This window comes from Mirounga leonina, unplaced genomic scaffold (genome assembly GCF_011800145.1).
Source record: "Mirounga leonina isolate KUSES-001 unplaced genomic scaffold, KU_Mleo_1.0 Mir_175, whole genome shotgun sequence".
NCBI lineage: Eukaryota > Metazoa > Chordata > Mammalia > Carnivora > Phocidae > Mirounga > Mirounga leonina.
This window is the reverse complement of record NW_023270453.1, coordinates 21,739,552-21,765,335: the sequence shown is the minus strand read 5'-3', so window position 1 is coordinate 21,765,335 and position 25,784 is coordinate 21,739,552. Positions and strand designations below refer to the sequence as shown.

At 62.7% G+C, this 25,784-nt stretch overlaps 3 protein-coding genes across 4 annotated transcripts; 1 reads left to right on the top strand and 2 right to left on the bottom strand.

Moving 5' to 3' along the window:
• Positions 1-25: 25 nt before the first annotated feature.
• ANTKMT (adenine nucleotide translocase lysine methyltransferase) lies at positions 26-1,495 on the bottom strand. Of its 2 annotated transcripts, XM_035021847.1 has the most exons (5): positions 1,173-1,495; positions 894-998; positions 655-795; positions 412-462; positions 26-281 (listed from the first exon to the last, which is right to left on the bottom strand). In XM_035021847.1, the coding sequence occupies exons 1-5, from the start codon at positions 1,332-1,334 to the stop codon at positions 60-62; spliced, it is 681 nt and encodes a 226-aa protein (XP_034877738.1). In that variant the 5' UTR covers positions 1,335-1,495; the 3' UTR covers positions 26-59. The 2 variants fall into 2 exon arrangements, with proteins under 2 accessions (XP_034877738.1, XP_034877739.1); XM_035021848.1 differs by lacking the exon at positions 412-462.
• A 3,255-nt stretch (positions 1,496-4,750) lies between these two features.
• Positions 4,751-14,087, bottom strand: METRN (meteorin, glial cell differentiation regulator). Its single transcript, XM_035022458.1, is given in 6 exon segments — positions 4,751-5,067; positions 5,151-5,210; positions 6,041-6,456; positions 6,637-6,733; positions 6,795-7,040; positions 13,847-14,087. Coding segments are annotated over 6 exon segments (1,377 nt in total).
• On the top strand, positions 13,893-24,107 carry FBXL16 (F-box and leucine rich repeat protein 16). Its single transcript, XM_035021844.1, has 6 exons — positions 13,893-14,035; positions 20,890-21,548; positions 22,223-22,731; positions 23,091-23,175; positions 23,500-23,563; positions 23,777-24,107. Exons 2-6 carry the CDS (start codon positions 20,904-20,906, stop codon positions 23,923-23,925), a joined length of 1,452 nt encoding a protein of 483 aa, XP_034877735.1. The 5' UTR covers positions 13,893-14,035; positions 20,890-20,903; the 3' UTR covers positions 23,926-24,107.
• Positions 24,108-25,784: the final 1,677 nt, after the last annotated feature.

Genomic DNA, 25,784 nt, shown 5'->3' with positions numbered 1-25,784 from the left:
GCCCTCCACCCAACAAGAGTCAGGACAGAGTCCACCGAGTCTTTATTGTGTCCAAATGGTCAGCCGCCCTGAGAATTGGGGGCCCCAGGCACTGATGCAGAACTGGGTCCTGGGGAGGCCTGACCAGCCAACCCACCACTACGGACATCATAGGCCCAGACGCGGTCCACACCCTCACCCATCACAGCCACAGGCTGCCACGTGGGGAGGGGGTAGCGCCCCGACACCACTCGGGCCCCTTGGGGCAGCTCTGCCTGCAGCTTGTCTTCCAGCAGTGGGAGCTGTGGGAGAGAGCAGAAGGGTAGAGTACGCACAATGGAACACGGCTGCCCTGCCCATCCTCCTCCAGGCCCAGCACACACACGGAGGATGGCCTGGACCTCCCCCGTAGCTAGCAGACCCCAGACCTACCACGCTAGGGGCCAGGAACACTGACAAGTTGTGGCAGTCCCTCAGGTTCACCTGCAAGAGGAGGGGAGTAGAGCCCCGGCCAAGGAGGTCTGGTGGGCATGTGGGCACTGTGGCTTCCAAGTCCTGGCCCCAGCCCACGCAGGTGGCAGGGGAAGCTGGGGTTGTCAGCACCGTGGCCAACCAGCACTGGAAGTGTGGAGGTCAGGTGCAGGGTCTGAGGGGCTCCCGGACTCCCTGGGTTACCTTCCAGAGGTCCTCACGGCGGTAGCAGACGCTGCCGGCACAGCCCGCCCTCCAGGCATGCAGCCGAGCCAGCCCCACTAGCCACGGGTTCAGCTCGTAGCCCACAGCTGGGCGGAGACCGCACCTGTGGGCGGCCAGCACCTGTGGGCACAGGAGGCTGTGGGGGACCAGAAGGAGGTGCGCTGGCGAGAACACCCCCCTCCCCCCCCCCGCCACACACACACACACACACTCCTTACGATCCTGCCATCGCCAGAGCCCAGGTCCACCATCTTTCCCGGCCGACCTCGCAGCAGCGACAACACGTGGTCCACCTGCCGCTCACTCGCACCGACATAGGGCACCTGGGCAAGGAGGCAGGCGAGGCTGGGTCCCCAAGCCTGAGTCACACGGCGGGGCGGGGAGGGAGGGCGCGGAGCCGGCCTCCGGAGCCTCCTGTCTGGGCGCAGGCGCCCTGCCCCACCTGCAGCCGGCCCCCACGCCCCGCTGGCCCCGAGGGGCAGCCCCGGGCCCCGCACCTGTAGCCGCAGCGGCACACGGCGGAAGCCGGGCTGCAGTAGCAGCGCCCACACGGCGTAGGCGGCCAGGCCTGAGCCCACCGCCGCCTGCAGCAGCTCCAGCGCGCCCAGCCGCCGCTCGCGCAGCTCCGTCAGCGCCTCGCCCGGTTCGTCCTGCTCCATGGCTGCGGGCCGCGCGGCTCAGGGTCGCCCCGCCCCAACGTCCCTCCCGGGCTCGGGTCCGAGACCCTCACGCGTCGGACGGGAGCTGGACGGCACCCTAGCCCCCCACCCCGTGCCCACCCGGCTCCTAACGGAGACGCCGGAAGTGGCGGGGCGGAGGCCTCGGCTGGGCGCCGGAAGCGGCCCTCCCCTGGCGTTCCACCCGGGTCCGGGGCCCTTCCCGCGCGTTCCGGGCCGCGGAACTTGGCCCCGCCGGGTCCCGCTCGAAGCCTGCGCTCGCCAGCCCTCTCGGCCCAGTCCGCGCCCCCCCTGGCACGGGGACCCGTGGACCACACGTCCCCGCGCGGGGAGACGCAACAGAACCGCCGACCTCAGAGAGGGCTAGACGCTCCAGGGAAACGGGGTGCTGCGGCTCAAGGGAAGGGGAGCCCTCCCGGGGGTTCCCGCGGGCCCTGCGCGAGCGGCCGGATTGGCGTGCCTGGAGCCCGGGGGGAAGGAGGCTTCTTTTCGGGGGTGGGGAGGCCGTCCCGGGGAGGCGCGTGTCCGCCCACAGGACACCCCGAAGGCCAGCCCAGCCAGGGGCAGGTGCAGGGAGGACACCTTCCGGCTCCCTCCCACAGCTGAAGGCAGTCAGTCCGAGTGCGCAGGGACTGGAGGCTGCACCGGGACCTGAGGAAGTTGGGCGCTCCGCTGAGAGGCAGGGTTGACCGGGAGATTGAGCGGACACTCCGTGAGTGTGGTAGGAGGGCTGAGGGCTGGCTCAGCCACGGGAGTGCGAGAAAGAGCCCCGAGAGGGGGAGACCACCTTCCTTCTCCAAAAAATGTCCGAACATATGAGATTCGAGAGGTGACTTGGCAAAGCCTGGCGGTGGGAGAAGCCAGCTGGGGAGACAGAGCCTTGAGCCAGGACCTCCTCCTCATCCCACCTGAGGCCAGGTGTCTCATGGATGGTAGGGACTTGGACCCATCCGCTGCCCTGGTCAAGAACCTCGGAGTCAGACAATATAAACATGCCCAAGACCGCTGCCCCCACCCCCAAGTACAGACGGCCCCACATGCCTGCCTGTACTTGGCCCCAGCAGCCACCAGTCCTGAAAGACAGGTGTCCCCGGGAGGCAGGGAACCCCAGTGCCCTGCTCCCAAGACCACTGGGGAGGGGGGGTGGCCCCACCTGGCTCATAGCATTCTGTCTCCTTTGGGATTGTCACAGGGCCCTCCCCAGAAAGAAAGGTTGTGTACTGGGCTCTAGGCTGGGCGTGCTTACATGGCACCCTGCTCTTGTGTCTTCTGTTCCTTGAATTATTGCCGCGGCCTAGAGCAGCACCTGAGAGACACTCAATAAAAACGTGTTGACTGAATGAAGGCACCCAACCCGATTCCTCAATGTACACCCCACAACGCTCATGTTCACATTCTGCACTCTGCTCCTCAGCCTTTGGACACTGGGCAGCTGGGTGTGTACCCGTGCAAGTGCACATGCCCGGAGGTGCCCCACAGGCCAGTTTCCGTAGCCCATGGCCCCCACATACATGCTCACCCGCACCGTTTCCCCTTGGCCCCTTCCCCCAGGGCAGGCATGAAGCCCCTGGCCCAGGACTTTGAGGCATGTCTTGGAGCACCCTGGGGGCTCCTTCGGCCCTGTTAGCCATACCCACAACTGCCCTTTGTGCACTTTATGAACTGAGAACTGGTTGCAAAGTCAGCAATTTCTCCAGGGAGGGTGTGTGCACAGGAGGCTCAGGCACTTCCTGGGGCAGGTGCGTAGAGACCACTGTCCAACCAAGAGCCCACCCCAGAGCAGCTGCCCCACGTTTTTTTAGACAGGTGGTCCAAGAGGCAGTCCACAGTGACCCCTAGTGTGGCCAGGCATCTCCTTCCAGTGAAAGGCTGTGGAGAGTTGATAGGACAGACACCAAGTCAGGACAGACACCAAGGGTGAGGATGCTGCTTAGCCCTCGAGAGGAAGCCATCCTTGGGGCCCGTCTGGACAGTGCAAAAACCTCCTGATAGGAGGAGGATCAGAAGTGTACACTCATCTCCTCTGCTCTTTGCTAAGCTACTCTTTGGTGAGGGGAAAGGGGCAGACGGGGAGACAGCCATCTGCAGACCAGGGAAGAGGTCCAGGCTGGAGATCAAAATGTAGGGTCATCAGTATCTTGATGGTTTTTAAAGCCGCAAGGCTGGTCCAGCTCTCCAGTGAGAGAATATTAACGGTAAGAAGGAGAGATCTACTGCCTGAGCACGGAGCACGGAGCACCCCATGTTTGGGAGTTCGGGAAGAAGGGAGCAGCAGTGAACTTCAGCAGGGGCAGGTGGGCAGAAACCCACAGGAGCCTACCTCCCCTACCCATAATTGTCAGCCGAATCTGGAGGAAGGGGCCCTGCCTCAGTTCCTGCCTGAAAGATGACACGGCCTCTGGCCTCCATCCTCACTGTCAGCCCCTTCCTTAGTACTGGCAGGTAAGGATGGGACACTGCTTCTGGGGCTCAACGCATCAGCCCATGCATCCCCCCACCACAACCTGAGCTTTGGCTCTCTTGGGAAGTGTGGGGTTGGGGTGAGCAGAGGCAGCTTGTCCCCAGTTTAGGAGCCCCTGCATGCACCCCCACCCCAGGGGCATTCAGCCCAGGGCCCTGGGCTTTGTCCCAAACTGCACTGGCCTTTTGTGTGGCTGAGGCTGAGGAGGAAGGCAGAGGCAGCAACAATAGGGCCAGTGGCAGGAAAGGTTCCTTAGAGACCCCATCATATGCCCCTGCCCTCCAGAAATGGGCAACATGCCTGGCTCTACAGGGGAGACCCCACTCCCCCGAGGCTTCCAGCCATGTAGGGATGCTCTGCACATCGCAAGGCCCTCCGGACAGAGGGGCCCATTCTTCCCCGGGGCTGGGATGGGGCCAGGATGACTGCTGGGCTCCCAGTGGACTACAGCAAGAAGTCCAGCACCCTGCCAGATTGCAACCCCCTTCCCTCACAGGCTAGGAGTGGTGTCTGCCTACCTGCCCCCCACTAAGGGACCCCACCCACCTCAGACCTTGGGAGTTACAGCCCTTTTCCACTCCCACTCCCACATAGAGGGGAGGCTCCCTGCTTCCCCCCAAGCCAAGCAGCCACTCCTCCCCAAGGCACGGGCCTGGGCCATTCCCACTCACTAGCTGGGTGGCCTTAGACAAGGCACCACTGCGCTGAGCCTCAGTGTCCTACTCTGCAGCAGAAATCGGAGCAGTCCCAGGGCTGTGGAGGCTCAGAGGAGGTAAGGGCCAGCTCAGGCATGGGACACTCCATCTACGCTGGCTAAGGAAATCAGTGTTCTTATTGGTTATCACTCTCACCTCAGAAGCAGCTGGTACCACCTGGAGGCGACCCCTCCCTACTCCCCCTCGACCAGCCCCTCCTCAGTGCCCTGCTCCCAGGCTCCTCAGTCCAGGGCCACCTCACAGGGGTGGAGGTGGTTGGCGTGGGCAGCCGCAGAGGCACGGCTGAATTCCTGGAAGCGAGGTGCACAGCCCAGCCAGGCCTCACCGAAGTGGCTCCAGCCCATGAAGAGGAAGGGGCCGGGGCCGGTGCGGACACTGAAGTGCAGCGGGGTGTGAATGGAGGCCTGCACGTGGCCCCCGGACTCCCCCACCCGGAACAGTGGCAGTGTCTGTCAGAGGACACGGGCAGCCGCCACCACGGTAACAGACTCCTGCAGCTCTGTGTCGTGGCCAACCCTGTGGATGGTTCCAGTGATCACTGTGGGGAGACACACTGGCCAGTGGCATGCAGGGGAGGGTGGAGGGTGGACCCCAGGCTCCCCCCACGGCGGAGACACTCACCAAAGTCGCTGGTGCACACGGCCAGCAGGAGCTCAGGGTCACTGCAGGGCCTGCAGGCACCTGACAGGAAGGGGACATGGTGAGGGTAGGTCCTGCCTTCTCCTGGACCACCCTAGGCCACCCCCAGCTGGAGGCAGGAGGGAAAGGGCAGGCCACCAGACCCTCCCCTGCCTGATGACAACTGGGGACCCGAGGCAGCATGTGGGCACCTGACACTTGAACGCTCACACATGCACAGACATGGGTCTAGGGGCTGTGCCCAGCGTACGGGCACGAGGACTCACGCACCGGGGGTGGGTGTCCAGGGGCACACTCTCACACACCCATCTTAACATGTGCACACCAGCACACCCCTGTGGCTTCCCAGAGCTGTATCCTTGGGCCCAAAGACACCAGCCCAACCCAGGTGGGTGGCAGGAGGCTATCGTGAGCTTTGGAGTCTCTGGCCTGGGGCCCAATGCAGAACAGAAAGACCCCCATCCCCTGTGGGGTCAGGCTCCACGTTCTAGGAAAGTAAAGAGCTGGTCTTGGTGCCCTACAGGGAGGCAAGGCAGCATCTCCATGGTGACCAGACACACACTGGACTTTTGTTGTATTGGACTGGGGGAAGGGAGGGAGGTCACTGCTGGGCCAAGGAGCCCTGGACAGCTTTGGCTAGAGGCTTTGATTCTGTCTCCCATCATCCCCTCCCCCCACCCCTCAAGGACCAAGAGTCCTGCCTGCCCTTTCCCTAAGCTGAATCCTGAGGGATTGCCCACACCTCTCTCTGTCTCTTGGACCTGTCCTCACTAGCTGTGTGATCTTTAGTAACCCACTTCACTCTCATGCCTCAGTTCCTCTCTCTCTACGATGGGGATGACAGGCGCATCACCACCCAGCCCATCACTCACCATCAGCACCAAGACCGTGGGCCTGTGGAGGCAGTTCTGGATACCTGTCCTCGTGCATTTCAAAGCGGAAAGAGGCCACGCAGCAGCTGATGTCTGGGTGCGGGGTGGCCTGCAGGAAGAGGGACCGGCGCTCACGAGGACCCCAGCGCACGCATCGGCCCCGCGCTGGGCCCAAACCCTCAGCCAGCAGCAGCCCCAGGGCGCCGCCCGCCCGCTCCGCGAAGACTTGCGCGCCTGCGAAGGGCCGCGCCAGGCACAAGGAAGGCGGTGCTGGAGCGCCTGAGGGAGTCGGAAGTCGGGAGTCGGAGCTGGCCAGGGTCAGGCGCAGCGCCCCGGCCGGGTACAGCCACTGGATCACGCCCTCCGAACAGGCCAGGGACAGCTGCCCCACGCTGCCCGGCTCCTGGGTCAGGCCGCTGGGGACAGGACAGGACGGCAGGCGCCGAGGCAGGCGGCTCGCGTCCGCCCCCGGCGCAGCCCCCTCGTCCTGCACCCTCCCCCGAAGCCAGAAGCAGCTGCGTCCACTTGGTCCTCTGGACCCCGGGGGCGCGGAGGGGCCCCACAGCCCCAGAGCGCGGCCTTCTGGGGCTTCGTACCTGCCGCTCCAGCCGCAGCGGTCGTCCGAGTAGCCGGCGCAGGTGGCGGTGGCCAGGAGGTCCGAGCAGAGCGCGCGCCCAGCAGCGCAAGGAGCGCCTTGGCGCGGACGGGCGGGGCGGCGGCGGGAGCACCCCGGGCTCCGGCCGGCTCCGCGCACCGTTCCGCCCGCGCCCCACCTCTGCCCCGCAGCCCCGTGGGGGCCAAGAGCGGGAGGCGACGGGCCGGGCACGGCCAATCGCGGCGCGGCCCAGGAACTTTCCACCAATCGCAGCGGCGCTCGTGCGGGCGGGAGGCCGAGCCTCGGCTATTGTGGCGCGGAGGACAGAGCTCCAGGCTCTGTGTGCTGTGTCGCCCTCTCGCACCCCCCGCCCCGCATTGCCGTATGCGCCCTTGTCCTCGAGCCCTTGGCCGGGATAGGGGTGGGGGTAAAGCCCACTGGAACCTGTCTGGGGGGTAGGAGGAAGAGCGGCTCATCTCGGGTGGCCCTTTCCAAGAGTGGGCCCTGGGCTTCCAGTCTCCATGCTGCCCCAGCCTGGCCCTGCTGACTGGTCCCAAGAGATGGCACCTAGGGATGAGGGGCCAGATGCTGGGCCCGTGGGCACCATGGAGAAGCAGAAGCCAAAGGACAGCCCTGAGCTCCAGAATCAGGCCCCCGGGAGGTCCAGACAAGCTGAAATGGGGCCAAGACACGTGGAGGCTGAGGGGAGTGTCTGGGAGCCCAGAGATTTCCTGGTAGCAAGGACTTCCCCTGAGGGGAGGGGTGGAACAGAGCCAGATAGGCACTGGGGAGAATTCCAGGCAGGGGAGAGGAGCAGACTGCCTAGGCAAAGACCCAGAACAGGGTGAAATCCCTGGGTCAGATCACTGAGGCCCTAGGCACAAAGCCAGGAGTCCAACCACGTACTCCAATCCTTGGGGTCACTGAGAGCTTTAACCAAGGTCTGCAGGAAACTGCATAGACTCTCTGCCACCTATGGGTGTGAGCCCTCCACCCCACTATTTGCCTACCCCAGCCCTGCAGCTACCCCTGAGCCTGAAGGGCATGGCTGACAGATGAGGGAGGTGGCCCCAAGGGGAAGGGTGAGACACCCACAGGCTACAAGAGACCCCTTGCTCTGGACAACGAGAGTGAGGAGCTGCCATCACAACAGCCACAGGGCAGGTGCAACCTCAGTGTCTATCGACAGATGAATGAATAAACAAAATGCGGTCTGTCCAACAGTGGACTATGATTCCACCTTAAAGAGGAAGGCGATTTGGGGGCGCCTGGCTGGCTCAGGTCGTGATCAGGGGTCCTGGGGTTGAGCCCTACCTCGGGCTCCTTGCTCAGGGGGGAGCCTGCTTCTCCTTCTGCCTGCCATTCCCCCTGCTTGTGCTCTCTCTCTCTCTGTGTCTCTCTGACAAATCAATAAATAAAATATTTTAAAGAAATAAAAATAAAAAAATTAAAAATCTAGGGGCCCCTGGGTGGCTCAGTTGGTTAAGCACCTGTCTTTAGCTCAGGTTATGATCTCAGGGTCCTGGGATTGAGCCCCACGTCCCAGGCTCCCTGCTCAGCAGGGAGTCTGCTCCTCCCTCTCCCTCTGCCGCCCCCCCACTCGTGCTCTTTCTCTCTCTCTCGTAAATAAATAAAATCTAAAAAAAAAAACTATTAAAAATTTTTTTTAATTTAAAAAAAAAGGAAGGAGATGTGGACACCTGCCACAGCACGGATGAACCTTGAGGGCGTTCTGCTGAGTCTGGCAATCAGCCAGACACAAAAGGACAAATACCACATGATTTCACTGCTAGGAGCCCTGGAGTTGTCAAGTTCATAGAGACAGAAGGTAGGTGGTGGGTGCCAGGGGCTGCGGCAGGGGGTGGGGAGAGGGTGTGTAATGGAGACAGGGCTTCAGGTGGAAAGATGGAAAGATGGGCCCTCTGCGCAGCGATGGGAATGTGACAAACACTACTCAACTGTGCACTTACTTAAAAATGGTGAGGATGCGGGGAGCCTGGGTGGCTCAGATGGTTGAGCATCTGCCTTCAGCTCAGGTCATGATCCCAGGGTCCTGGGATCGAGCCCCGCGTCGGGCTCCATGCTCAGCAGGGAGCCTGCTTCTCCCTCTCCCTCTGCCTCTCTCCCTGCTCATGCTTTCTCTCTCTCTCTCTCTCTCTGTATCTCTGTGTCTCAAATGAATAAATAAAATCTTAAAAAAAAAATGGTGAGGATGCATAATTGTAAAAGTAAAGTAAAAATGCAAGAGGTAGACAGGGCCAGTGCTGGGCACGTAGAAGGTAAAAGAGGCGCCAGGAGGAGGAGGAAAGAGGGCACTCTGGTCAGCACCACAGCTGCCCTGGTCGAGGGGCACGCGTCCCCTTCCCACCTTCTGACCAGGCCTTGGGACCCGAGCCCCTGCCCAGGTCTCCGAGGCAGATGGTGGCTCTGGGCGCCCTCTGGTGGCAGTGCGAGGAGTGACCCACCCCAGCCGGCCTGGGGCCCCTGGACCCCCTTGCCAGCTTTCCTGCAGAGAATGAGTCCATGCCTGTGGGTGCAAGGGAAGGGTTCCTGGCCAGTGGCCTGGTCTGGAAGGGGCACGCACGTGGCCCTGGGCCACTCCTCATCACCAGGCTTCCCCTGCCCAGGCCTCTTGCCCAGGGCCCGTGATAATGCCAAATGTCACCCACAGAAAACCTGGACAGGGGCCACCTGTCTTCACAGGTGCTGTCCCCCAACAGCAAAGCACCTGGGTGGCGTTAGCCATCAAAGATCTGCTGCCCACGGGACAGGGAGCCCAGAAGGCCACGCCTGCCCTGGATTGGCAGTGACCAGACACACTGCAGGTGCTCAGTAAACACACGGGCAAGGAGTGTGTGCACCAGTGAGCGAATGGGTGAGTGGATGACATCCCAAATCATAGGCAACTCCCCCAGTTTCTATGCTCAGTATGGGGGCTGCTTCACAGGCCCTGGGCCAGAGGCCTGGGTCAGGGTCCTGACCCTCCAAAAGGGCCTCTCTTCATTCCCACCCAAACCCTAGTTCTTGGCAAGGGCTGCAGCTGATGCTGGGGCAACAAGCTGCATCTCAGCTGAGCCCCATACTCCAGCAGGGGGGTGACCCCAAACGGCAAAGGGCACCTGACCGGAAGCCCACAGTACTGGAGGCATAAGGAAGGAGCACTCATGACCAAGGCAGGTGCTGAGCTCGTCAAGGACCTGGGGGCGGGGGGCGACAGGAAGGTGGGGCAGATCTGATGGCTGATGAGGGCAGGAAGACGGCCCAGGTCCAAGAAACAGGGCGAGCGTCCCAAGGACAGTATGGAGCTGATGGCAGACCAGGAACCAAGAAGGTGGCCAGTGAGAGAGGAGTGGGCCAGCCCCAGGCCCATCGGCCATGGGAGAGCTAGGACTTGGCCTGGAGGAGACAGTGAACCAGGCTGAAATGATGAGAAAGCCCAGAGAAGGAAGTCAAGGTGTTTCTCTTGCATGAGACCCACGTGGGCTCTCATTTCAGCAACAGTGGGGGGAAAACAGGCCAGCCTTGACTGAGTCCCCAGCTGAGCCCATGGCCACCCAGACCCTTGCAGCCAGGACCAGCTGAGTGTGTGTTGCTCCAGCTGGTCCAGAGCAGCGTGCTGCACACCTGGGGCGGGGCTGAGGGCTGGGGTCAGCAGAGACCGTTCCCCAACTAAATGCCAAGGGGTGCCAGGAGCTTGCCAGCACCTGGGCTGCCCAGTGATGGGCTCTGGTGGTGCCCGCCATGAGCACTGGCCTGGATTGCCTCTACCCAGCTTGACCCAGGGAGTCCCAGGGTTCCGGAGTGACCAGCCTGCCCAGAGACCCCATTAGGGACATGGTCGTGTCTGGCAACTCCTCTGGCTCCCCTCCAGCTGCACCCCATTCCCCTGACCCTCACCCCCAGTGGAACCTGGCCTTGCCCACCTATGGATGCTGTATCTGGAGACACGTGGCAGCAAGGTTCCTGTCATGGGGATGTGTTCTTCCCTGTGACAAGAAATCCACCCCCAACACACCTTGCATCTTGTGGAGGAGCCAAAAATGCAGCTGCAGATTGATTTGCAGCTGAGCTAAAAATAACCGCTAGGCTCCAGCCAGGGCCCAGGAAAATATCCCATTGCTAGGAGACAGCCGTTCCTGGGAGACGGCCATTGCTAGGCGACGGGGTTGCCGTGGTGACAGCTGGGCCCTGAGTCATGCTCCACCCTGGCCGCCCCACCCCTCTGCCCCTGGCGGGTGGGGCCTGGGTCCGGGGAGGAGGAAAGGTTGGAGGCAGAAGCCGGCAGGCAGCCAAGGGGCCCACACCCTGATGCCCACAGTCACCATGGCCACCCGGGCTTCCCCGTTCTCACTGCTGCGGGCGCCCACTCTGGCAGCTGAGCGGCGAGAACAGCTGACCGCACCCCCCCGTGCCCCACACGGTCCCCCCACCAGGGGCTGGGGCGTGGGGGCAGGGAGGGTTGCAGTGTCCATCTGGCCCTGTGCCTCCACAGCAGGAGGCTTCACAGTGGGCCGTTTACAATCAGGCATGCGGCTCTCACCACCTATGCTGTCCTAGGTGCTGCGCTGACCTTCAGGGCACCCCCGGGGACCCCAGACCTATTTGCCAGGAGGGGAAGTACTTGCCTGAGCACCCCCCATGCCCCCATGGAGAGGAGGATTTGAGCCAGGCAGGTGGCTCCAGCGCACATGCACCCAGAGCCCCCCGAGCAGCGGCTTGAGGACCCTCCTGTGAAGAGCCTCAGGAAGTCCAGAGTGGCTGCCCCAGTCCTCAGGAGCCATGAGGCCTGACCCTTCACGGGCAGCCCCAACCCCTGAGGTGACAGTGGCCCCCTCTCTCATGGGAGGGCCTCAGGGTGGGACGCACCAACAGCCTTTTGCTCCTCACCCTCCCATGACTAAAGAATTGGAAACCTCCCACAGTCTGCACTGGGGAGACTCCTCCGTGTCCAGGCATCAGGACAAGGAGTGCTGCAGGGGAGGGGTGCTCCAGGTGAGGAGTGCTGCAGGTGAGGGGTGCTCCCAGTGAGGGGTGCTCCAGGTGAGGGGTGCTGCAGGTGAAGGGTGCTCCAGGTAAAGGAGTGCTCCAGGTGAGGGGTGCTCCAGGTAAAGGAGTGCTCCAGGTGAGGTGATGCCAAAGGTGAGGAATGTGGCCCTGGTGGCTGAAGTTCCAAGAGCAAGGGACCAGGTGTCCGGCAAAGCTGCGGCCAGTGGTGCGGGAGACTCAGGCTTTCTCGGGCCGCAGCAAAGAGCAGACAGAGCCCTGGGAGCATGGAGGCTGTGTCTACACTGCCAAGCGATGCCCCTGCGCCGGGGAGAACGGGAGCTGCCCATCAGCCGTGGTGGAGAAAGAGAAGCCAGCTGGTACAGGGCAGGGTGACAGCGGTGGGGAGGGGCGGCGCCCACAGGTACTGGGGAGGTTACTTCCACATTCCTCCGAAACAAGGTCTTTCTTTGCTCAGATTCGTCCAAGGTGGGGAGACTTCTCGGGCCCCACTGAGGGCAGAACGTGCTCTCTGCCCAAGGCCCTGGCACCTGCTGAGGGACAGAAGAGCCTGGAAGCAGGAGGTGAAGTCCTGCCCTGCTGGTCACCACCCCCACCGGGGTCCACACGTGTGGAGCCTGAACTGGGAGGTCAGCCTGCTGGACCTGCACACCACAAGTGACTGTATGGGTCGGACAACACTGTCCCAGTCACCCCAAAGGCCTTCACGCATCCATTCTGACTGCCCATGCCAAGCTCCCTGTTTTGACCAGAGTCCGCACTAGGGCAAGACCGTGATTCCTCAGCCCCTGTCACACGGGAGAGCCGCCTTCACCCCAGCCTTGGCAAACTGGCTCCCATGCCCTGCACACAGCACAGGCAGCACCCAGCTCCCAAACAGCCAGGGTCCAGCCAGTGTGGCTCCCCCCTTCAGCTGCCCCCACCTCACACCAGCCCCACTGGGTCCTGCTTCCCCTCAAAATGCTGCAAACACCAGTTATTTTCATTTCTCTCACTCTCTCTTAGGGGCTTCCTTAAGGCTCTTTCCCTAATGTGAAGACCCCTGTCTGCTCTCCCACACCTGATCCCTCCACAGTCTCTGCTCCCAGGAGACCCCAAGATGGGTACCATTAGCCTCCATTCTCCACTCTGAGCCTGCTGGGAGGCCTGGCATCTCCAGTGGCCAGGAGAGAGCCCTGCACACCCTCCCTCCACACCCCACCCCGGCTCCTCTCCCAGCCTGGTCCCTACAAAGTGGCCACCACCACCTGCCTCCAAGGGGTTCCAGGCTCAAGACCTTAAAACCTAAAGCCCTGTGCGCACTCCTTCCTGGATAACTTCGCCCACCCTCTCATCCTTGGGGTTTCCCGTGAAGTGTCCTGTCCTCAGGAGCCACACCACCACCACCCTCCCGGGGTCACCATCATGTGGCCCTCTTGAACTTCCATCGCACTTGTCACCCTCTGAAATGGTCTGGTGGTTGTTTTTCGGCTCTGCGGAGTGGGGGGACACTGAAGGGGGTTTCTGGGCCTGGCACCCAGCAGGTGCGCGGGAGATGTGAGCGCCATGGAGGCTGCCTGGCCGCCCGCTCCGCTCCGCTAAGCAGGAAAGCTGGGAGGGTGAGGGTTGGACCGTCCTCGCCCCCGCAGTTGGCATCCAAGGGTCGGGATGCGCGGAGCTGGCCCCCCGCTCCACAAGACCGCGCACCCCCGGGGCCAGTCGCCGGCGCCAAAGAGCTCGAGTCCTCTTCCCCCGCAGGATTCCGGGACCCCACTGCTCCGCGCAGGCAGGGCTCTCCCCTGGCCAGCTCTCCGGCCGCGCGCCCCGCCCGCCCCGCCCCGCCGTGCGCGCGGGTTTGTTGTTGTGCGGGCGCCCGCGGAGAAGGGGTGGGGGAGCTGCCGGGCCGGCGCGTGCCCGTGGGCGCCGCGGCGGGAGCGCGCGGGGCGCGCGGCAGGGCGCGGCGGGCGGGGCGGGGCTCGGCATCCTCGGCGCCCCCGCCCGGGCTCGCCAACCGGATTGGCTCCCGGCGCCGGGAGCGCGCGAGGGCGCGGCGCGTAGAGCCGGGCGGGGGGCGCGCGCGGCGCCGCCGGCGGCCGCGGAGGAGCGCGGGGAGGAGGGCGAGGGGAGGGAGGAGGCGCCCGCCCGGCTCCCTGCAAAGCGGCCTTATTTATCTGGGCACTGCCTCAGCCTCCCCGGTGGGAGGCTCGGGGCAGCCGATCCTCTCCCACCGGGGAGCTCCTCTCGGGCGCGGCCGAGGGGGCCGGCCAGGCCGGGGCGCGGGGCGCGGCAAGGCCCTGCCGGCCAGGCCAGCACCTCGGCCGCCTCCCCGCTTCGCCAGCGCCCATGCTGGGCTCCCCATGACGAGAAGACGCCCGGCGGACAGCGTGGCATGAGCCAGGTGCCCGGGCCGAGGTAAGGTGTGTGCACCGGGCCAGGCTGCGGGGCGGGGAAGGGGCCAGGCCGCGCCATCGCGGCGGCCACAATGAGGATTGGGGAGGGGGCTTCGGAGTGGGCCGCCACCCGCCCCACGGGGTCTCACATAGGCGCAGCCCCTTCCCAGGCCCAGGTCACCGGGCCTCTGGCCCTGACAGGCCCTCCCACAGATCCTGATCCCAGCGCCGCCTGGTTGAAGCATGCTCCCCAAAGCAACTGGACCAGGTGCCACCTGACCACAGCCCTGGGGAAGCAGAATTGCAGGCCCCGAGCCCCCCAGGTTGGGTGAGGTCCTGGACTTCCTTTGAGCTCTGAGCTCCCCTCCCCACCCAACACCATGAGCCCCTGGGCCTATGAGACAGGTGTTAGATACAATTACACTCTGGGAGGAGCCATGCGGATGCATGGCCGGGGGCTAGTCTGCCCTGGGCACCTGGGCCTGTGTGGAGCTGCCACAGCAGGAGAATGAGAGGGAAGGCCTGGCCATGTGCCTGTTCTGGAGGAGGGGTCGGGCCTTGGCCAAGGTTGGAGGGCTTCAGAAGGAGAACTGGGCACCCTGAGGCTTGCTGGGGGGGGGGGTCTGGCCTCCTGGGATTTGGGGGGAAGAGAGCCCCCACCCATCACCCCAAGAGGAAAGAAGGCCTAGCTGTTGGAGCCTCAGGGAGCCCATGGCCCAGTGGCCACTCCTCTAGCCCCTCCCGGCCTCTGCACAGGAAGCCTTCCCTCCAAAGAGGGAGCAGATGGCGGATGCCGCTTCACCTGCCCACTCGGTCAGTCCCCTCCCGCTACTCGCCACTTCCTAGGCCCCTTCTTTCAGCCAACCCCTTTGAGCAGAGGCCTGGGCTGGGACTCTGGGAGGGCCAAGGCTTGATGGAGACTTGCTGGCCTGGCAGGAGGTGGCCATAGGGCTGGACCAGGTGCTGTGGGGAGGAGGGAGATCCAAACCCCCATCACAAACCTGGGCAGTGCAGGGCGGCCTGCTCAGGTCCCAGGGGACCCCGGGACTCAGCTGCCTGCTGTCTCCACTACTCGGCTCCCCTCGTCCTCAGCCACCTCTTATTTGGGCCAGGCAGGCCTCTCAGCACCTATAATGCTGGGCAGGCCCACTGGACAAGCGCTCCCCTCCAGTTCATGTCCACTTCTAGAGCACTTCAGTGAGTCCCATCTCCCAGTGCAATGAGGAAACAAGTAGTCCTGAGGTCGGGGGACCTAGGCCCCTCAAGACTACTGGCCTAGGCCCAGCAACCCTGTGCTGCTGAGAGCCAGGGAGACACTCACCCCAAGGTGGGGCACTGCTCAGCTGCCTGCAGCCCCATCTTGTCACACGTGGGTGCTCACTGCTGTGTCTCAGAGGGGAAGAGTGGAGGTGGCAGTGAAGGAAGGCTCTGTGGGCTAAGTGGGTGGTTCAGCACCTTCCCCACCACTGACAAGGAGGAGCTTCAGCCAGACCAGCCACAAAGAGTGGGCTTGGGCCACACGGCCTCACTTGGCAGGGAAGAGGGGGAGGGTTTGAGGCAGCCGCCCAAAGAAGCAGGCACTAGATGCCCCCAGTCTAGGCACTGGGGGAGGGGGGTGCTCAGATCCTTCAGAGTAGAAGAACCAAGATGAGGCTTGGAGCCCAAGCTCATTCCCCAAAGTGCCCAGTCTCACATGGCTGAGCTGTCCTGAGTGTGACCACAGGACTCGGTCTGATGAAGCACCAATTCTGGTCTCTTTTGAGGCCACGTGCTCACTTCCTGGAGCCCCTGGTGCACGGGTGGGGCAGCTTGCACCCCAGAAGCATCTCTGAGCTGGGGGTGGGAAGGGAGCATTCTGCTGGCTCATGTGCAAAGTGGCTGTGATGTGAATGTGCCTGAGTCACGGGGCATGGAGTTTGTCAGCCTGCGCTGTGTCCCCAGTCCCAAGCTACCCTGGTTGTCACAACTGTCCCTGGGGCTGTCACCACAGATCAACCTGATGTGAATTTCTCTGGCTACGCACGCCCTGCCCAGCTCCACGGCCCTCAGTGGGTGGGCAGGGAGAAACGGTCAGTGCAGGTCCTATTGGGGCCAGACCGCTCCAGCCCCCCGGGCAGGCTGTGTCAGACTGAGCATCAGAGATGAGGGAAGAAATCTCTGAGTTGGGAGCCATGAGGACTGGGGGGTTTCCTAGGCATGAGCAGTCCAAAAGGAGCGTGTCCTGGGAGTGAGCATGCAGCTTGCAGCCTCTGGAGTGAGAGCAGGGGCACGACAGAGACAGTGCTGGGAGAGACCAGCAGCCCAAGGTCCCGGGCTGGGAGGACACAGGGGACTGAAGAAGCAGAACAGGGCACAGAAAGGAGGGAAGTACCCCTGGCCAGCAGCAGGCTGGCTGGATGCCCAGCATTGCCCTCTGCACCTCAGGGCCTGAGTCAGGCAGGGAGTCAGACAGACTAGGGGTCCTAGGATCAAATCCCAGCTCTGTGCAACTTCTGAAAATTCAGTCCCCGACTCTCCCTTTCCCCACTTGTGGTCAGGAACTGTGTGAAGGGCTTGGACCAGCAATAGGGGAGTGGCACTGGGAAGAGCAGGGCAGGACCAGCTCCTCCCTCCCTTCTGGTGGCTCCTGTCCCCTCCTTGGATCTGGCCAGATTATGGGGGGTGGGCAGCCAGCCTCCTTACCATGCAACTCCCAAAGTGGGGACTCAGCCGAAAACGAGGTGTAAGCTGTCCTCTTCCCAAGGGTCTGATTGCAAGGCTCGCCCCAAACGCCAGGTTCTTGGGAGCCTTTTCAGAGACTCTGGCACCCAGACTCTGGCCCACCCTCACTGTGGACACTGGTCTCTGTGACAACCAGGATTAACAAACTGAGCCACACCCCCCTACCATCCACCTGCCCTCTTCTGAATCTGGCCTGTCCTCCACCAAGCCTCCTGGGTCCCTGGCAGCCATAACCCTTTCTTCATGACCCTGCTGACTGCCATTCCTCATTCATTCATTCATTCATTCATTCAGCAAGCATTCAGAGACCATTCAGCCATGGTGCTGCCTGTCTTCAAGAGGTCCTTAGCCAAGGGAAGAGACAGAGGGGTTGACGTAATGACTGAGACCCTGGAGATGCTTTTCTCAGGGCTGGGGAGTCCCACAGTGGGAGACAGGGGATGGCAGTCACACTGAGGTGTGGAGGATAAGGAGCTGGCAGGGTTAAGAAGCAGGGAGGCCTCCTGAGCCAGCAGGGGGACCAGCATGTGCCCAGGCAAAGAGAGAGAGGGGAGGAGGAATACTGAACAGTGGGTCTGGCTGGACTGTAGGGTCAAGGCTGGGGAGGAGCCAGAGGTGAAGCTGTAAGGTCAACATGCTAGGTCTCAGGGCCCAGTGACTTGACGGCAAAAGAGGCAGCTCCTCTCAAAGCCTCAGCATGGACATCTGCAGACTGTCAGCCTGGAAGCCACCAAGTTCTGGAGTCCTCCCAGGAGACTTGAGCCCCCGCAGCCTATCCCAGGAGGACCTCCTCCAGAATTCCGCTCCACACGGAGGCACAACACACCAAGGGCTGAGGCTGAGAATAGTGCAAGTTTGGCCATCTTTTTAAAACGCCTCTTTTCCTAGCATTAGCTCCTGGTGCTTATTTCTAAAGGAGGAGGCAGTCCGCATCAGATTGGCAGCGGCCCCTACCCCATCCTAACAAGAAACTCCGGGCAAGTCTTCTGAGCCTCACTGGGCACAGTGGGGGCAGTGGCAAGTACCAAAAAGGTTGGGGTCTCAGCCCATCTGGCTGGGTAGATGGGACGAGAGGCATAGGGGCACTTGTCCCAGCTCCCTCAAGAGACCTCTTGCCTAACTGACAGGAAGACCCATCTCTGACCACAAGCTCAGTTCTCTCCTAAAGCTCTGACCCCTGGGCTAAGCTGTGGCTATTTCCAGTTTTGAGCCACGGAGCAAGGGATTCTCAGTCTGGGTCAGTGAGGCTGGGGTGTGCAGCTGGAGTCCAGCAGGACCATGGACAAGGTCGGGGAGCGGCAGGGCTGCCTCCAGGAAGAGGCAGCTCCAATCCGGGGCACAGCAGAAGGGCTGACGGACTGGGAGGGCAGAGCCTTCTGGCCAGGGATGTGGGTGTGGGGATAAAGGGCAGCCAGGCCTCGGACACCCCCCAAGGCTGAGGCCATCCTCCGCCTGGCCCCTCCCTCCCGTGGGCTCTCTCCACCGGCTGGCTTGTTTTCACCAGCTCCACCCTGAGGCCTGAATAGTGGGGATGGGACTGTGGGCGTGTGCAAATGTGAGCTCCGGTGGAGTGGGGGTAAAGAGCCCCGCAGATGCCCGGGGCATCCACGTGCATCCCCCCCAATCAACTGAGGCACTCCACGTGCACACCCCATGGCTGGGTGCATCTTTAACCTAAATCGGCACTGCTCTGGAGTTATTTCTCCCCTGGTGCCACCTCCGCCGCCTCCTCCGGATCTTAGCGGAGCGGGCGGCTTCTCGCCCCGCCCCGTCGCCTGCAGGGCCTCTCCCTGCTGAGCTTGGCTTGCCGGGGCCGGCCCCCACCAGCCGCTGTCCGCGGTGGAGCCCTCCCGGGCCTGGCCTCCGAGCACGCGCACAGCGGCTGCAGGGGCGCTGTCCATGGTGCTGCGCTCCGGGGCCGAGCGAGCGGCGCCTGGTCTGCGGGAAGGGGCAGAGGCTGGGTGCGCGGCGCGCCCCGAGCCCTGAAATCATGGCGCCCCGCTCCGGCGACACAGAAGGTATTCAGGCTGGGGCTGCCTCTCTGAACCCAGCACAGCCCACAGGAGGGAGTCCACAGGACAGCCTCTCCCCTGCTCCCTGCAGAGGGGACCAGTCGTGGGCTTCCTCCTGTCCCTTCCACGATGGTCTCCTCCTCACGTACTAGTTTTAAGAAATCTGGGGCAGCCCTCGTGTCAGGCTGCCCCCCCATCCGCCACCGTGGGTAAACTGTAACTCCTTGGAGCCTCAGGTTCCCAATCTGAAAGTGGGGTTAACAGTGGATTCCCCCCACCCCTCGCCAACACACACATACACGCGCACGGCTGCCATGAGGCTGGAACACATGATTATCCCAGTGGGTATTCAGCAAACGTTACGAATGTCGTGTTTCCGCCAGTGGGAGGCTGCCACTATCTGGCCATGAGCTGCAGTAAGGGGACAGCCAAAGTGGGGGAGTCTCCCCTGGAGTCTCCCCAGCTGGCCCGATGTGGACTGTGAGCCTGGGGGCTCATGGCTGCCAGGACAGGAAGGCCTTTTGACCCAAAGCTGGGTTGGCAGCCATGAGGGCCACGTGTTCTAGTAGACCCCTGGTCCCAGCCTAGGTCTGCAGCCCCTCCCCAGATGTGGAATGCCAGCAAGGGTTGTCCTGTCCAGGGCTTGGAAGCCAGTGGGGGCATGGTGCTGGGTAGAGCAGGGCAGGGCAACCCACTTCCCTCCTTCCCAATGGTTCCTGACCCCTTCCCCCAAGGCGGGCCATGGGGCTCAGAAGCAGCCTCCATGCCACTTTCCAAATGCTCATTGTGAGCCATGCACTATGCGTAGCCCTTTTTAAAAAAATTTTTTTATTAAAAAAAATTTTTTTTTAAGATTTTATTTATTTGACAGAGAGAGAGACAGCGAGAGAGGGAACAGAAGCAGGGGGAGTGGGAGAGGGAGAAGCAGGCTTCCCGCTGAGCAGGGAGCCCGACGCGGGGCTCAATCCCAGGACCCTGGGATCATGACCTGAGCCGAAGGCAGACGCTTAACGACTGAGTCACCCAGGCGCCCCTATGCATAGCCCTTTGCACATGTTGTCCTGTGGGGTGGATCATCCCTTCTCAGGCTTCAAAGTAAGGAAAAACGAGGCTCAGAGAAAGGAAGTGGCTCACTGAGGCCACAGAGCCAGGGTGTGTGACCCCAGAGCCTGTGCCTGAGCCCCTGGGTGCACTGCCTTTCCACTGGATATCTGGAGTGGGGGTGGGCAGATCTGGAATGTGGGGCAGATGGTGGCACTGTGAGGGTCCTTGCTGTCCCCCTTTCCAAGGCTGTCTGTGCTCAAACCCCTCTGCCACCCATTCACAGCCTGAGAGGGGGAACTGGGGGTGGGGGGTCCAGTCCCACCTTGTGAGGAACTCCCTACAAATAGGCTTCCACAGTCAGCTCTGGTTCAAGCCTCAGGCCCCCCCGCTTACTGTGACCTTGGGCAAACAGTTCATGCTGCTTTGTTTTTCTCATCTGTACAATGGGCACGGTGTTCATAGCAGCATCGTGAATGGGTGGGATAGAGGATTAAAGTGACAGTACGTGTCCAGGGCTCACTGTGCTAGCATCGTACATAGTAAACTCTTGTCCTTTCTTTGGGTAGATTATGAACCATGGAACCTCCAGTAGCCACTGAGATTCCCAGGGGTTGGTATGTGAGTCTCAGACAGGGTACTGGAACCACTCCATAGAGCGAGGATGGCACCCCATAGTGGAGGGGCCCGAGACCATCCCAAACCATGTCCCTCAGTTTTCCAGTCCCTGCCCAGTGGAGGTAGGCCTGGCAGGCACTGACGGGGGACATCAGGGTAGTAAAAGTGAAGGGAGCAGTCACGAGCGAGTGTCTGTCTCTGCCTGCCTCTTTTCTCATCTCTAAAATGGGAACCATAGTACCTAGGTGTCAAAAAAGATCTGTGAGGACAGGTTGAGCTCAGTGCACACAGTAGGGGCTCAGGGAATGTCATGGTCATCAACAGCCCTGATCTCCTGTTGCTGCTCACACTCAGAGACGGAATGACTTGGATTCAGATCCTTTATGTTGGGTGGTTCTGGGGGTGCCATGGGAGGAGATGCCCTGGGATGGGGAGCCCAGCTCTGGTCCCGCAGCAACTCATGACCCCCCTCCCGGACCCCGTCTGCAGATCGCGCGAAGAAGATGTCGAGCCCGGGTGTGGACGGCGACCCCAAGCCTCCATGCTTGCCTCGCAATGGCCTCGTGAAGCTGCCAGGCCAGCCCAACGGCCTGGGTGCAGCCAGTATCACCAAGGGCACGCCAGCTGCCAAGAACCGCCCCTGCCAACCACCTCCCCCACCCACTCTCCCACCACCCAGCCTGGCTGCCCCACTGCCACGGGCTGCCCTGGCTGGGGGCCTGTGCCCCCCAGCAGGGCTCCCCCTTGGTGGACCAGCCTCAGCCCCAGTTCCCGGGCCCCCAGTGGAGCGGCCACCACTGGCCACAGACGAAAAGATCCTCAATGGCCTCTTCTGGTACTTCTCAGCCTGTGAGAAGTGCGTGTTGGCCCAAGTGTGCAAGGCCTGGCGGCGTGTGCTCTACCAGCCCAAATTCTGGGCAGGCCTCACACCTGTGCTGCACGCCAAGGAGCTCTACAATGTGCTGCCTGGTGGCGAGAAGGAGTTTGTGAACCTGCAGGGCTTCGCTGCGCGTGGCTTTGAGGGTTTCTGCCTGGTTGGCGTCTCCGACCTGGACATCTGTGAGTTCATCGACAACTACGCCCTCTCTAAGAAGGGTGTCAAGGCCATGAGCCTCAAGCGCTCCACCATCACGGATGCTGGCCTGGAGGTGCGCCCCACCGTTGGCCTGGAAGGGACAGGGATGGGGTGGGCAGGGCCAAGCAGCTGCAACTGAGCTGGTGTGTGTGTGGGGGGGGGGAGGGCTGCCCCCAGAGGGAACTTGGGCATATGAGGAGCAAAGTTGCTGAGGGAAGGGCCGGTGCTCTGAGGATCATGGCTCTGGGGTGAGGGGAAGCAGGACTGGTTACATAATTTGGGGGACCCAGTCCAGAATGAAAAATTCAAGTCCCTTGTTCAGAGATGACTAAAAATTTCAAGACAGCAACATCAAAGCAATCAATCAAATGGGAGGCTCTTCTAAGCTCAGGGCCCTACATGCCTGTGAGGCCAGCCTTGGGTGGGGAGGGCGCTGCCGGGGAGCAGGTGCACGGGTCAGAGGAGCCGCTGTGCTGGCAGCCCCTTCCCCAGGGCCAGGACTCTAACCATCAAATCATAACACCAACTGCTCCCCAGCACCTGCTCTGGGGAGGCCCTGAGCTCCCAGCTCCCCTGTGCTCTGCCTCTTAGAATGTTGCTGTGAGGTGACAAACACACTGTAAAGTGCACTTGTCACGGCGCAGCTTGATGCATGTTTTACACACGGCTACGTTCGAGAACCCTGCTTCCTGCCCCTCAGTGGGCTCCTGCCACCCTCACCACGCCCTGCCGCCTGCCCGCCTGCAGGTGATGCTGGAGCAGATGCAGGGCGTCGTGCGCCTCGAGCTGTCGGGCTGCAACGACTTCACCGAGGCGGGGCTGTGGTCCAGCCTGAGCGCGCGCATCACCTCGCTGAGCGTCAGCGACTGCATCAACGTGGCCGACGACGCCATTGCGGCCATCTCGCAGCTGCTGCCCAACCTGGCCGAGCTGAGCTTGCAGGCCTACCACGTGACGGACACGGCGCTGGCCTACTTCACAGCACGCCAGGGCCACAGCACGCACACCCTGCGCCTGCTCTCCTGCTGGGAGATCACCAACCACGGCGTGGTCAACGTGGTGCACAGCCTGCCCAACCTCACAGCGCTCAGCCTCTCCGGCTGCTCCAAGGTCACCGACGACGGTGTCGAGCTCGTGGCAGAAAACCTGCGCAAGCTGCGCAGCCTCGACCTTTCGTGGTGCCCGCGCATCACCGACATGGCGCTCGAGTACGTGGCCTGCGACCTGCACCGCCTGGAGGAGCTGGTGCTGGACAGGTGTGCGCGTCCCCCACCCACGGGACACTTGGAGGGCAGGACCGGGGCGGGGCGGGGCGGGGCAAGGCCGGCAAGACCTTCTAAGCAGGGAGCCTAGATTAACGGACAGACCTGTAGCTGCGGAGCCCCGAGGAGGGGGTTGAGGGGCGGGCCCTCAGAAACCCCGGACCTAGAACGGGCTGTAACTGCCAAGCACCTGGGTAAGGGGCGGAGCCTGGCTGGGGGGAGGCTGTGCAAAGGGAGGAACTATCCTAAGTGCTGCCGGAGGGGACGCCCTGGGAAAAGGAGGAAGGGGTCGGGGCTGACGCGCGGGGCGAGGTGTTCTGAAGGTGGGCAGCGCCCCTCTGTCGCCCCCACAGGTGTGTACGCATCACGGATACTGGCCTCAGCTATTTGTCCACCATGTCCTCCCTCCGCAGCCTCTACCTGCGATGGTGCTGCCAGGTACCGGCCTTCCCCGCCTCCGAAGATTGCGGAGTAGGCAAGGGGAGGTGGGGGACTCGGGCAAAGCCCCCGCGCACACAATCCGCTGACCTGCCCCCGGCGCCCTCAGATCCCGAGAAGAAGTATGGGATCCCTCCACACCCACCCCGGGGTCCTCACCGCCACTCTCCAGCTGCCTCCTGGCCCCTTGCGAAGCCGAGAAACCCCCGTTTTGAACCCCGCCCCCTGCCCCTCCAGCAGCTCCAGGCCTAAGGCCTGACCCCAGCAGTGGGCTCCCCCAGGGCGCGAGCGGAGGTCCTTAACCCGCCCCGCCCTCCCGCCCAGGTGCAGGACTTCGGGCTGAAGCACCTCCTGGCCATGAGGAGTCTGCGTCTCTTGTCTCTGGCAGGTGAGACCCCACCCCACCCCACCCCCACCTACTCCGACTCCGCCAGCCCTGCCGGGTCCCTCGCACTGATTCATACCTGGCGCTGAGTCCCGGGGTCCCCGGCCCCGGTCCAGACGGAGACGCCGGGCGAGCCCCGCCCAGCCCGGCCCCGCCCTAGCGCTGCTCTCGGGCCCCCGCGCGCTCAGCCGCCGCCCCGCCTCCCGCCCGCTGCAGGCTGCCCGCTGCTGACCACCACGGGGCTGTCTGGCCTGGTGCAGCTGCAGGAGCTGGAGGAGCTGGAGCTGACCAACTGCCCCGGGGCCACCCCCGAGCTCTTCAAGTACTTCTCGCAGCACCTGCCCCGCTGTCTCGTCATCGAGTAGCGCGGGCCTCCCCGCCCCCGGCGCAGGAAGCGGCCACGCTCCCGGCGGGGACGCCTTCTCCCGGCCCTGCCCTCAGGGCAGCCCTCGCGCCCGCGGCCCAGCGCGGGAGGCAGAGCGAACCCAGTGAAAGCCCCGCCCCGCGCCCCTCCTGGCCCCGCCCGGGCCGGGAGGGGCGGCGGGCGGGCCCAGCCCCACGCACGCACGCACACTCGGGGACTCTGTGCATGCCCCTCGTGCCCGCACTGCACGCCCGCCCTCCACCGCACCACAGCCGCCTCCATCTTTTGTCCGCCCGCTGGGGGCGGGGGCGGGGGCGGGGCTCGGTCCTGGGGGGCGCTTTGAGCTCTCCTGACGGCCCCCCTACCGCCTTTCCCGCCACACCCCGCTCTGTCTCCCCGCTGTCCCCCCATCTCGGGCAGGGCCCAGAGGGATTGAGGGGAGCTGGGTCCCCCAGGACACAGGGGTCAGAAGAGCCCCAAGGGCTTCCCGCATCTTCCACTGCACCACGCCTGGAGCCCTCGGAGGGGTGCGAGGGGGAACAGGCCACCGCCAAAGCCATGGCCCGCCAAGGAGCCCAAGTCCCACCTCCCCTTGCCCCAGCTCATGCCAGCCTGACCCAAGAGACCTCCCCTTTTCCTTGCCCCCGTGTGAGGCAGCCCCCTGCTCGCCCCACCCCCACCTGCAGGCCTACAGGTCCTTGGGCCAGGCTAGGGAAGAACTGTATTTGAGGGAGGAACAGACTGGCTGACAACCATCTTGCTATAATCAACATTAACCCAGCTGGCTGTAGCTTACCTCAGCTGCAGGGGGGATACAACCACCTTGAGAGACCACAAGCTGGAGTGACCCTCAGGCCCCGCAGGCCTTGCACGCAGTCCTGAGTGGACCCCACACCACAGCCCCTGTAGCCACCGGGGCCCAGCCTCCTCAGTGCCACACTGCATCCCGGGCGGGTCTCTGTCAGGTGGAAGCTGGACAAGCAGGCCCAGCCAAGACTCAGGATCAGCGCCAGCAGGCAAGACCAGTCTTATAAGTGGCCAGCACACCCTCAGCATCCAGAGGAGGGAGGGCTCCTTTCGAGCTGCCCCCCTCCCCTCCCCAGCTTCCCAAACCTCCGCCTGCCCAAAGCGGCTCTGGCCATGTTCTGTCCAATCCCAAGACACATGTGAGTCCTGGGGGGATGCTGGCACATCTTGGCAATTGCTGAGGAGGGGGCTGGGACCCCTTCCCATCCCAACCTTGGAGCCCCAGGAAGTACAGTGCCCACACCCAATCTTGGGACACCCCCCATCTGGTTGGAAGAAAGTAACCAGTTTCCAGAGAGCCAGAGAGTGAGAGAGAGAGCGAGAGAGCGAGAGAGCGAGAGCGCACGAGCGAGCGAGCGATGCTGTTGAAGCAGAGAAAGAGTTCAACAGCCCAAAGATTTCCCTGTCCTGGAGTGCCCGCAGGAGGCTCCGGGGCTGAGGTGGTCAGGAGCCAGTTTCTTCAGCCCCTCCTCCTCACAGCTCCCTAGTGGGGAGGAGGCAGCTGTCCATTTGTCCAAAGTATTAATGCAACTGAAGCTGTGATATTTCCAACGATGTAGGAGGAAAAATTAAGGGGAGAGAGGAAAACAAACAAAACCAACCAACTCCTAAAACCATTTTCTTATTGTACATAACGACCTCATTCTCCTGTATATGCGGAAGATATAACCTTATATTTGGTAAGTGTTTCTTGTGCTATTTTATCACGTGACCTGTTTATAAAAATATATATTAAAAAAGTTGTAAAAACACGCGTCTGAGTTGTTTTTAGGTCATCAGACCATGGCAAGGAAGGGAAGGTGTATCCGCTCTGGGTGGCTCCAGGCTCTGCAT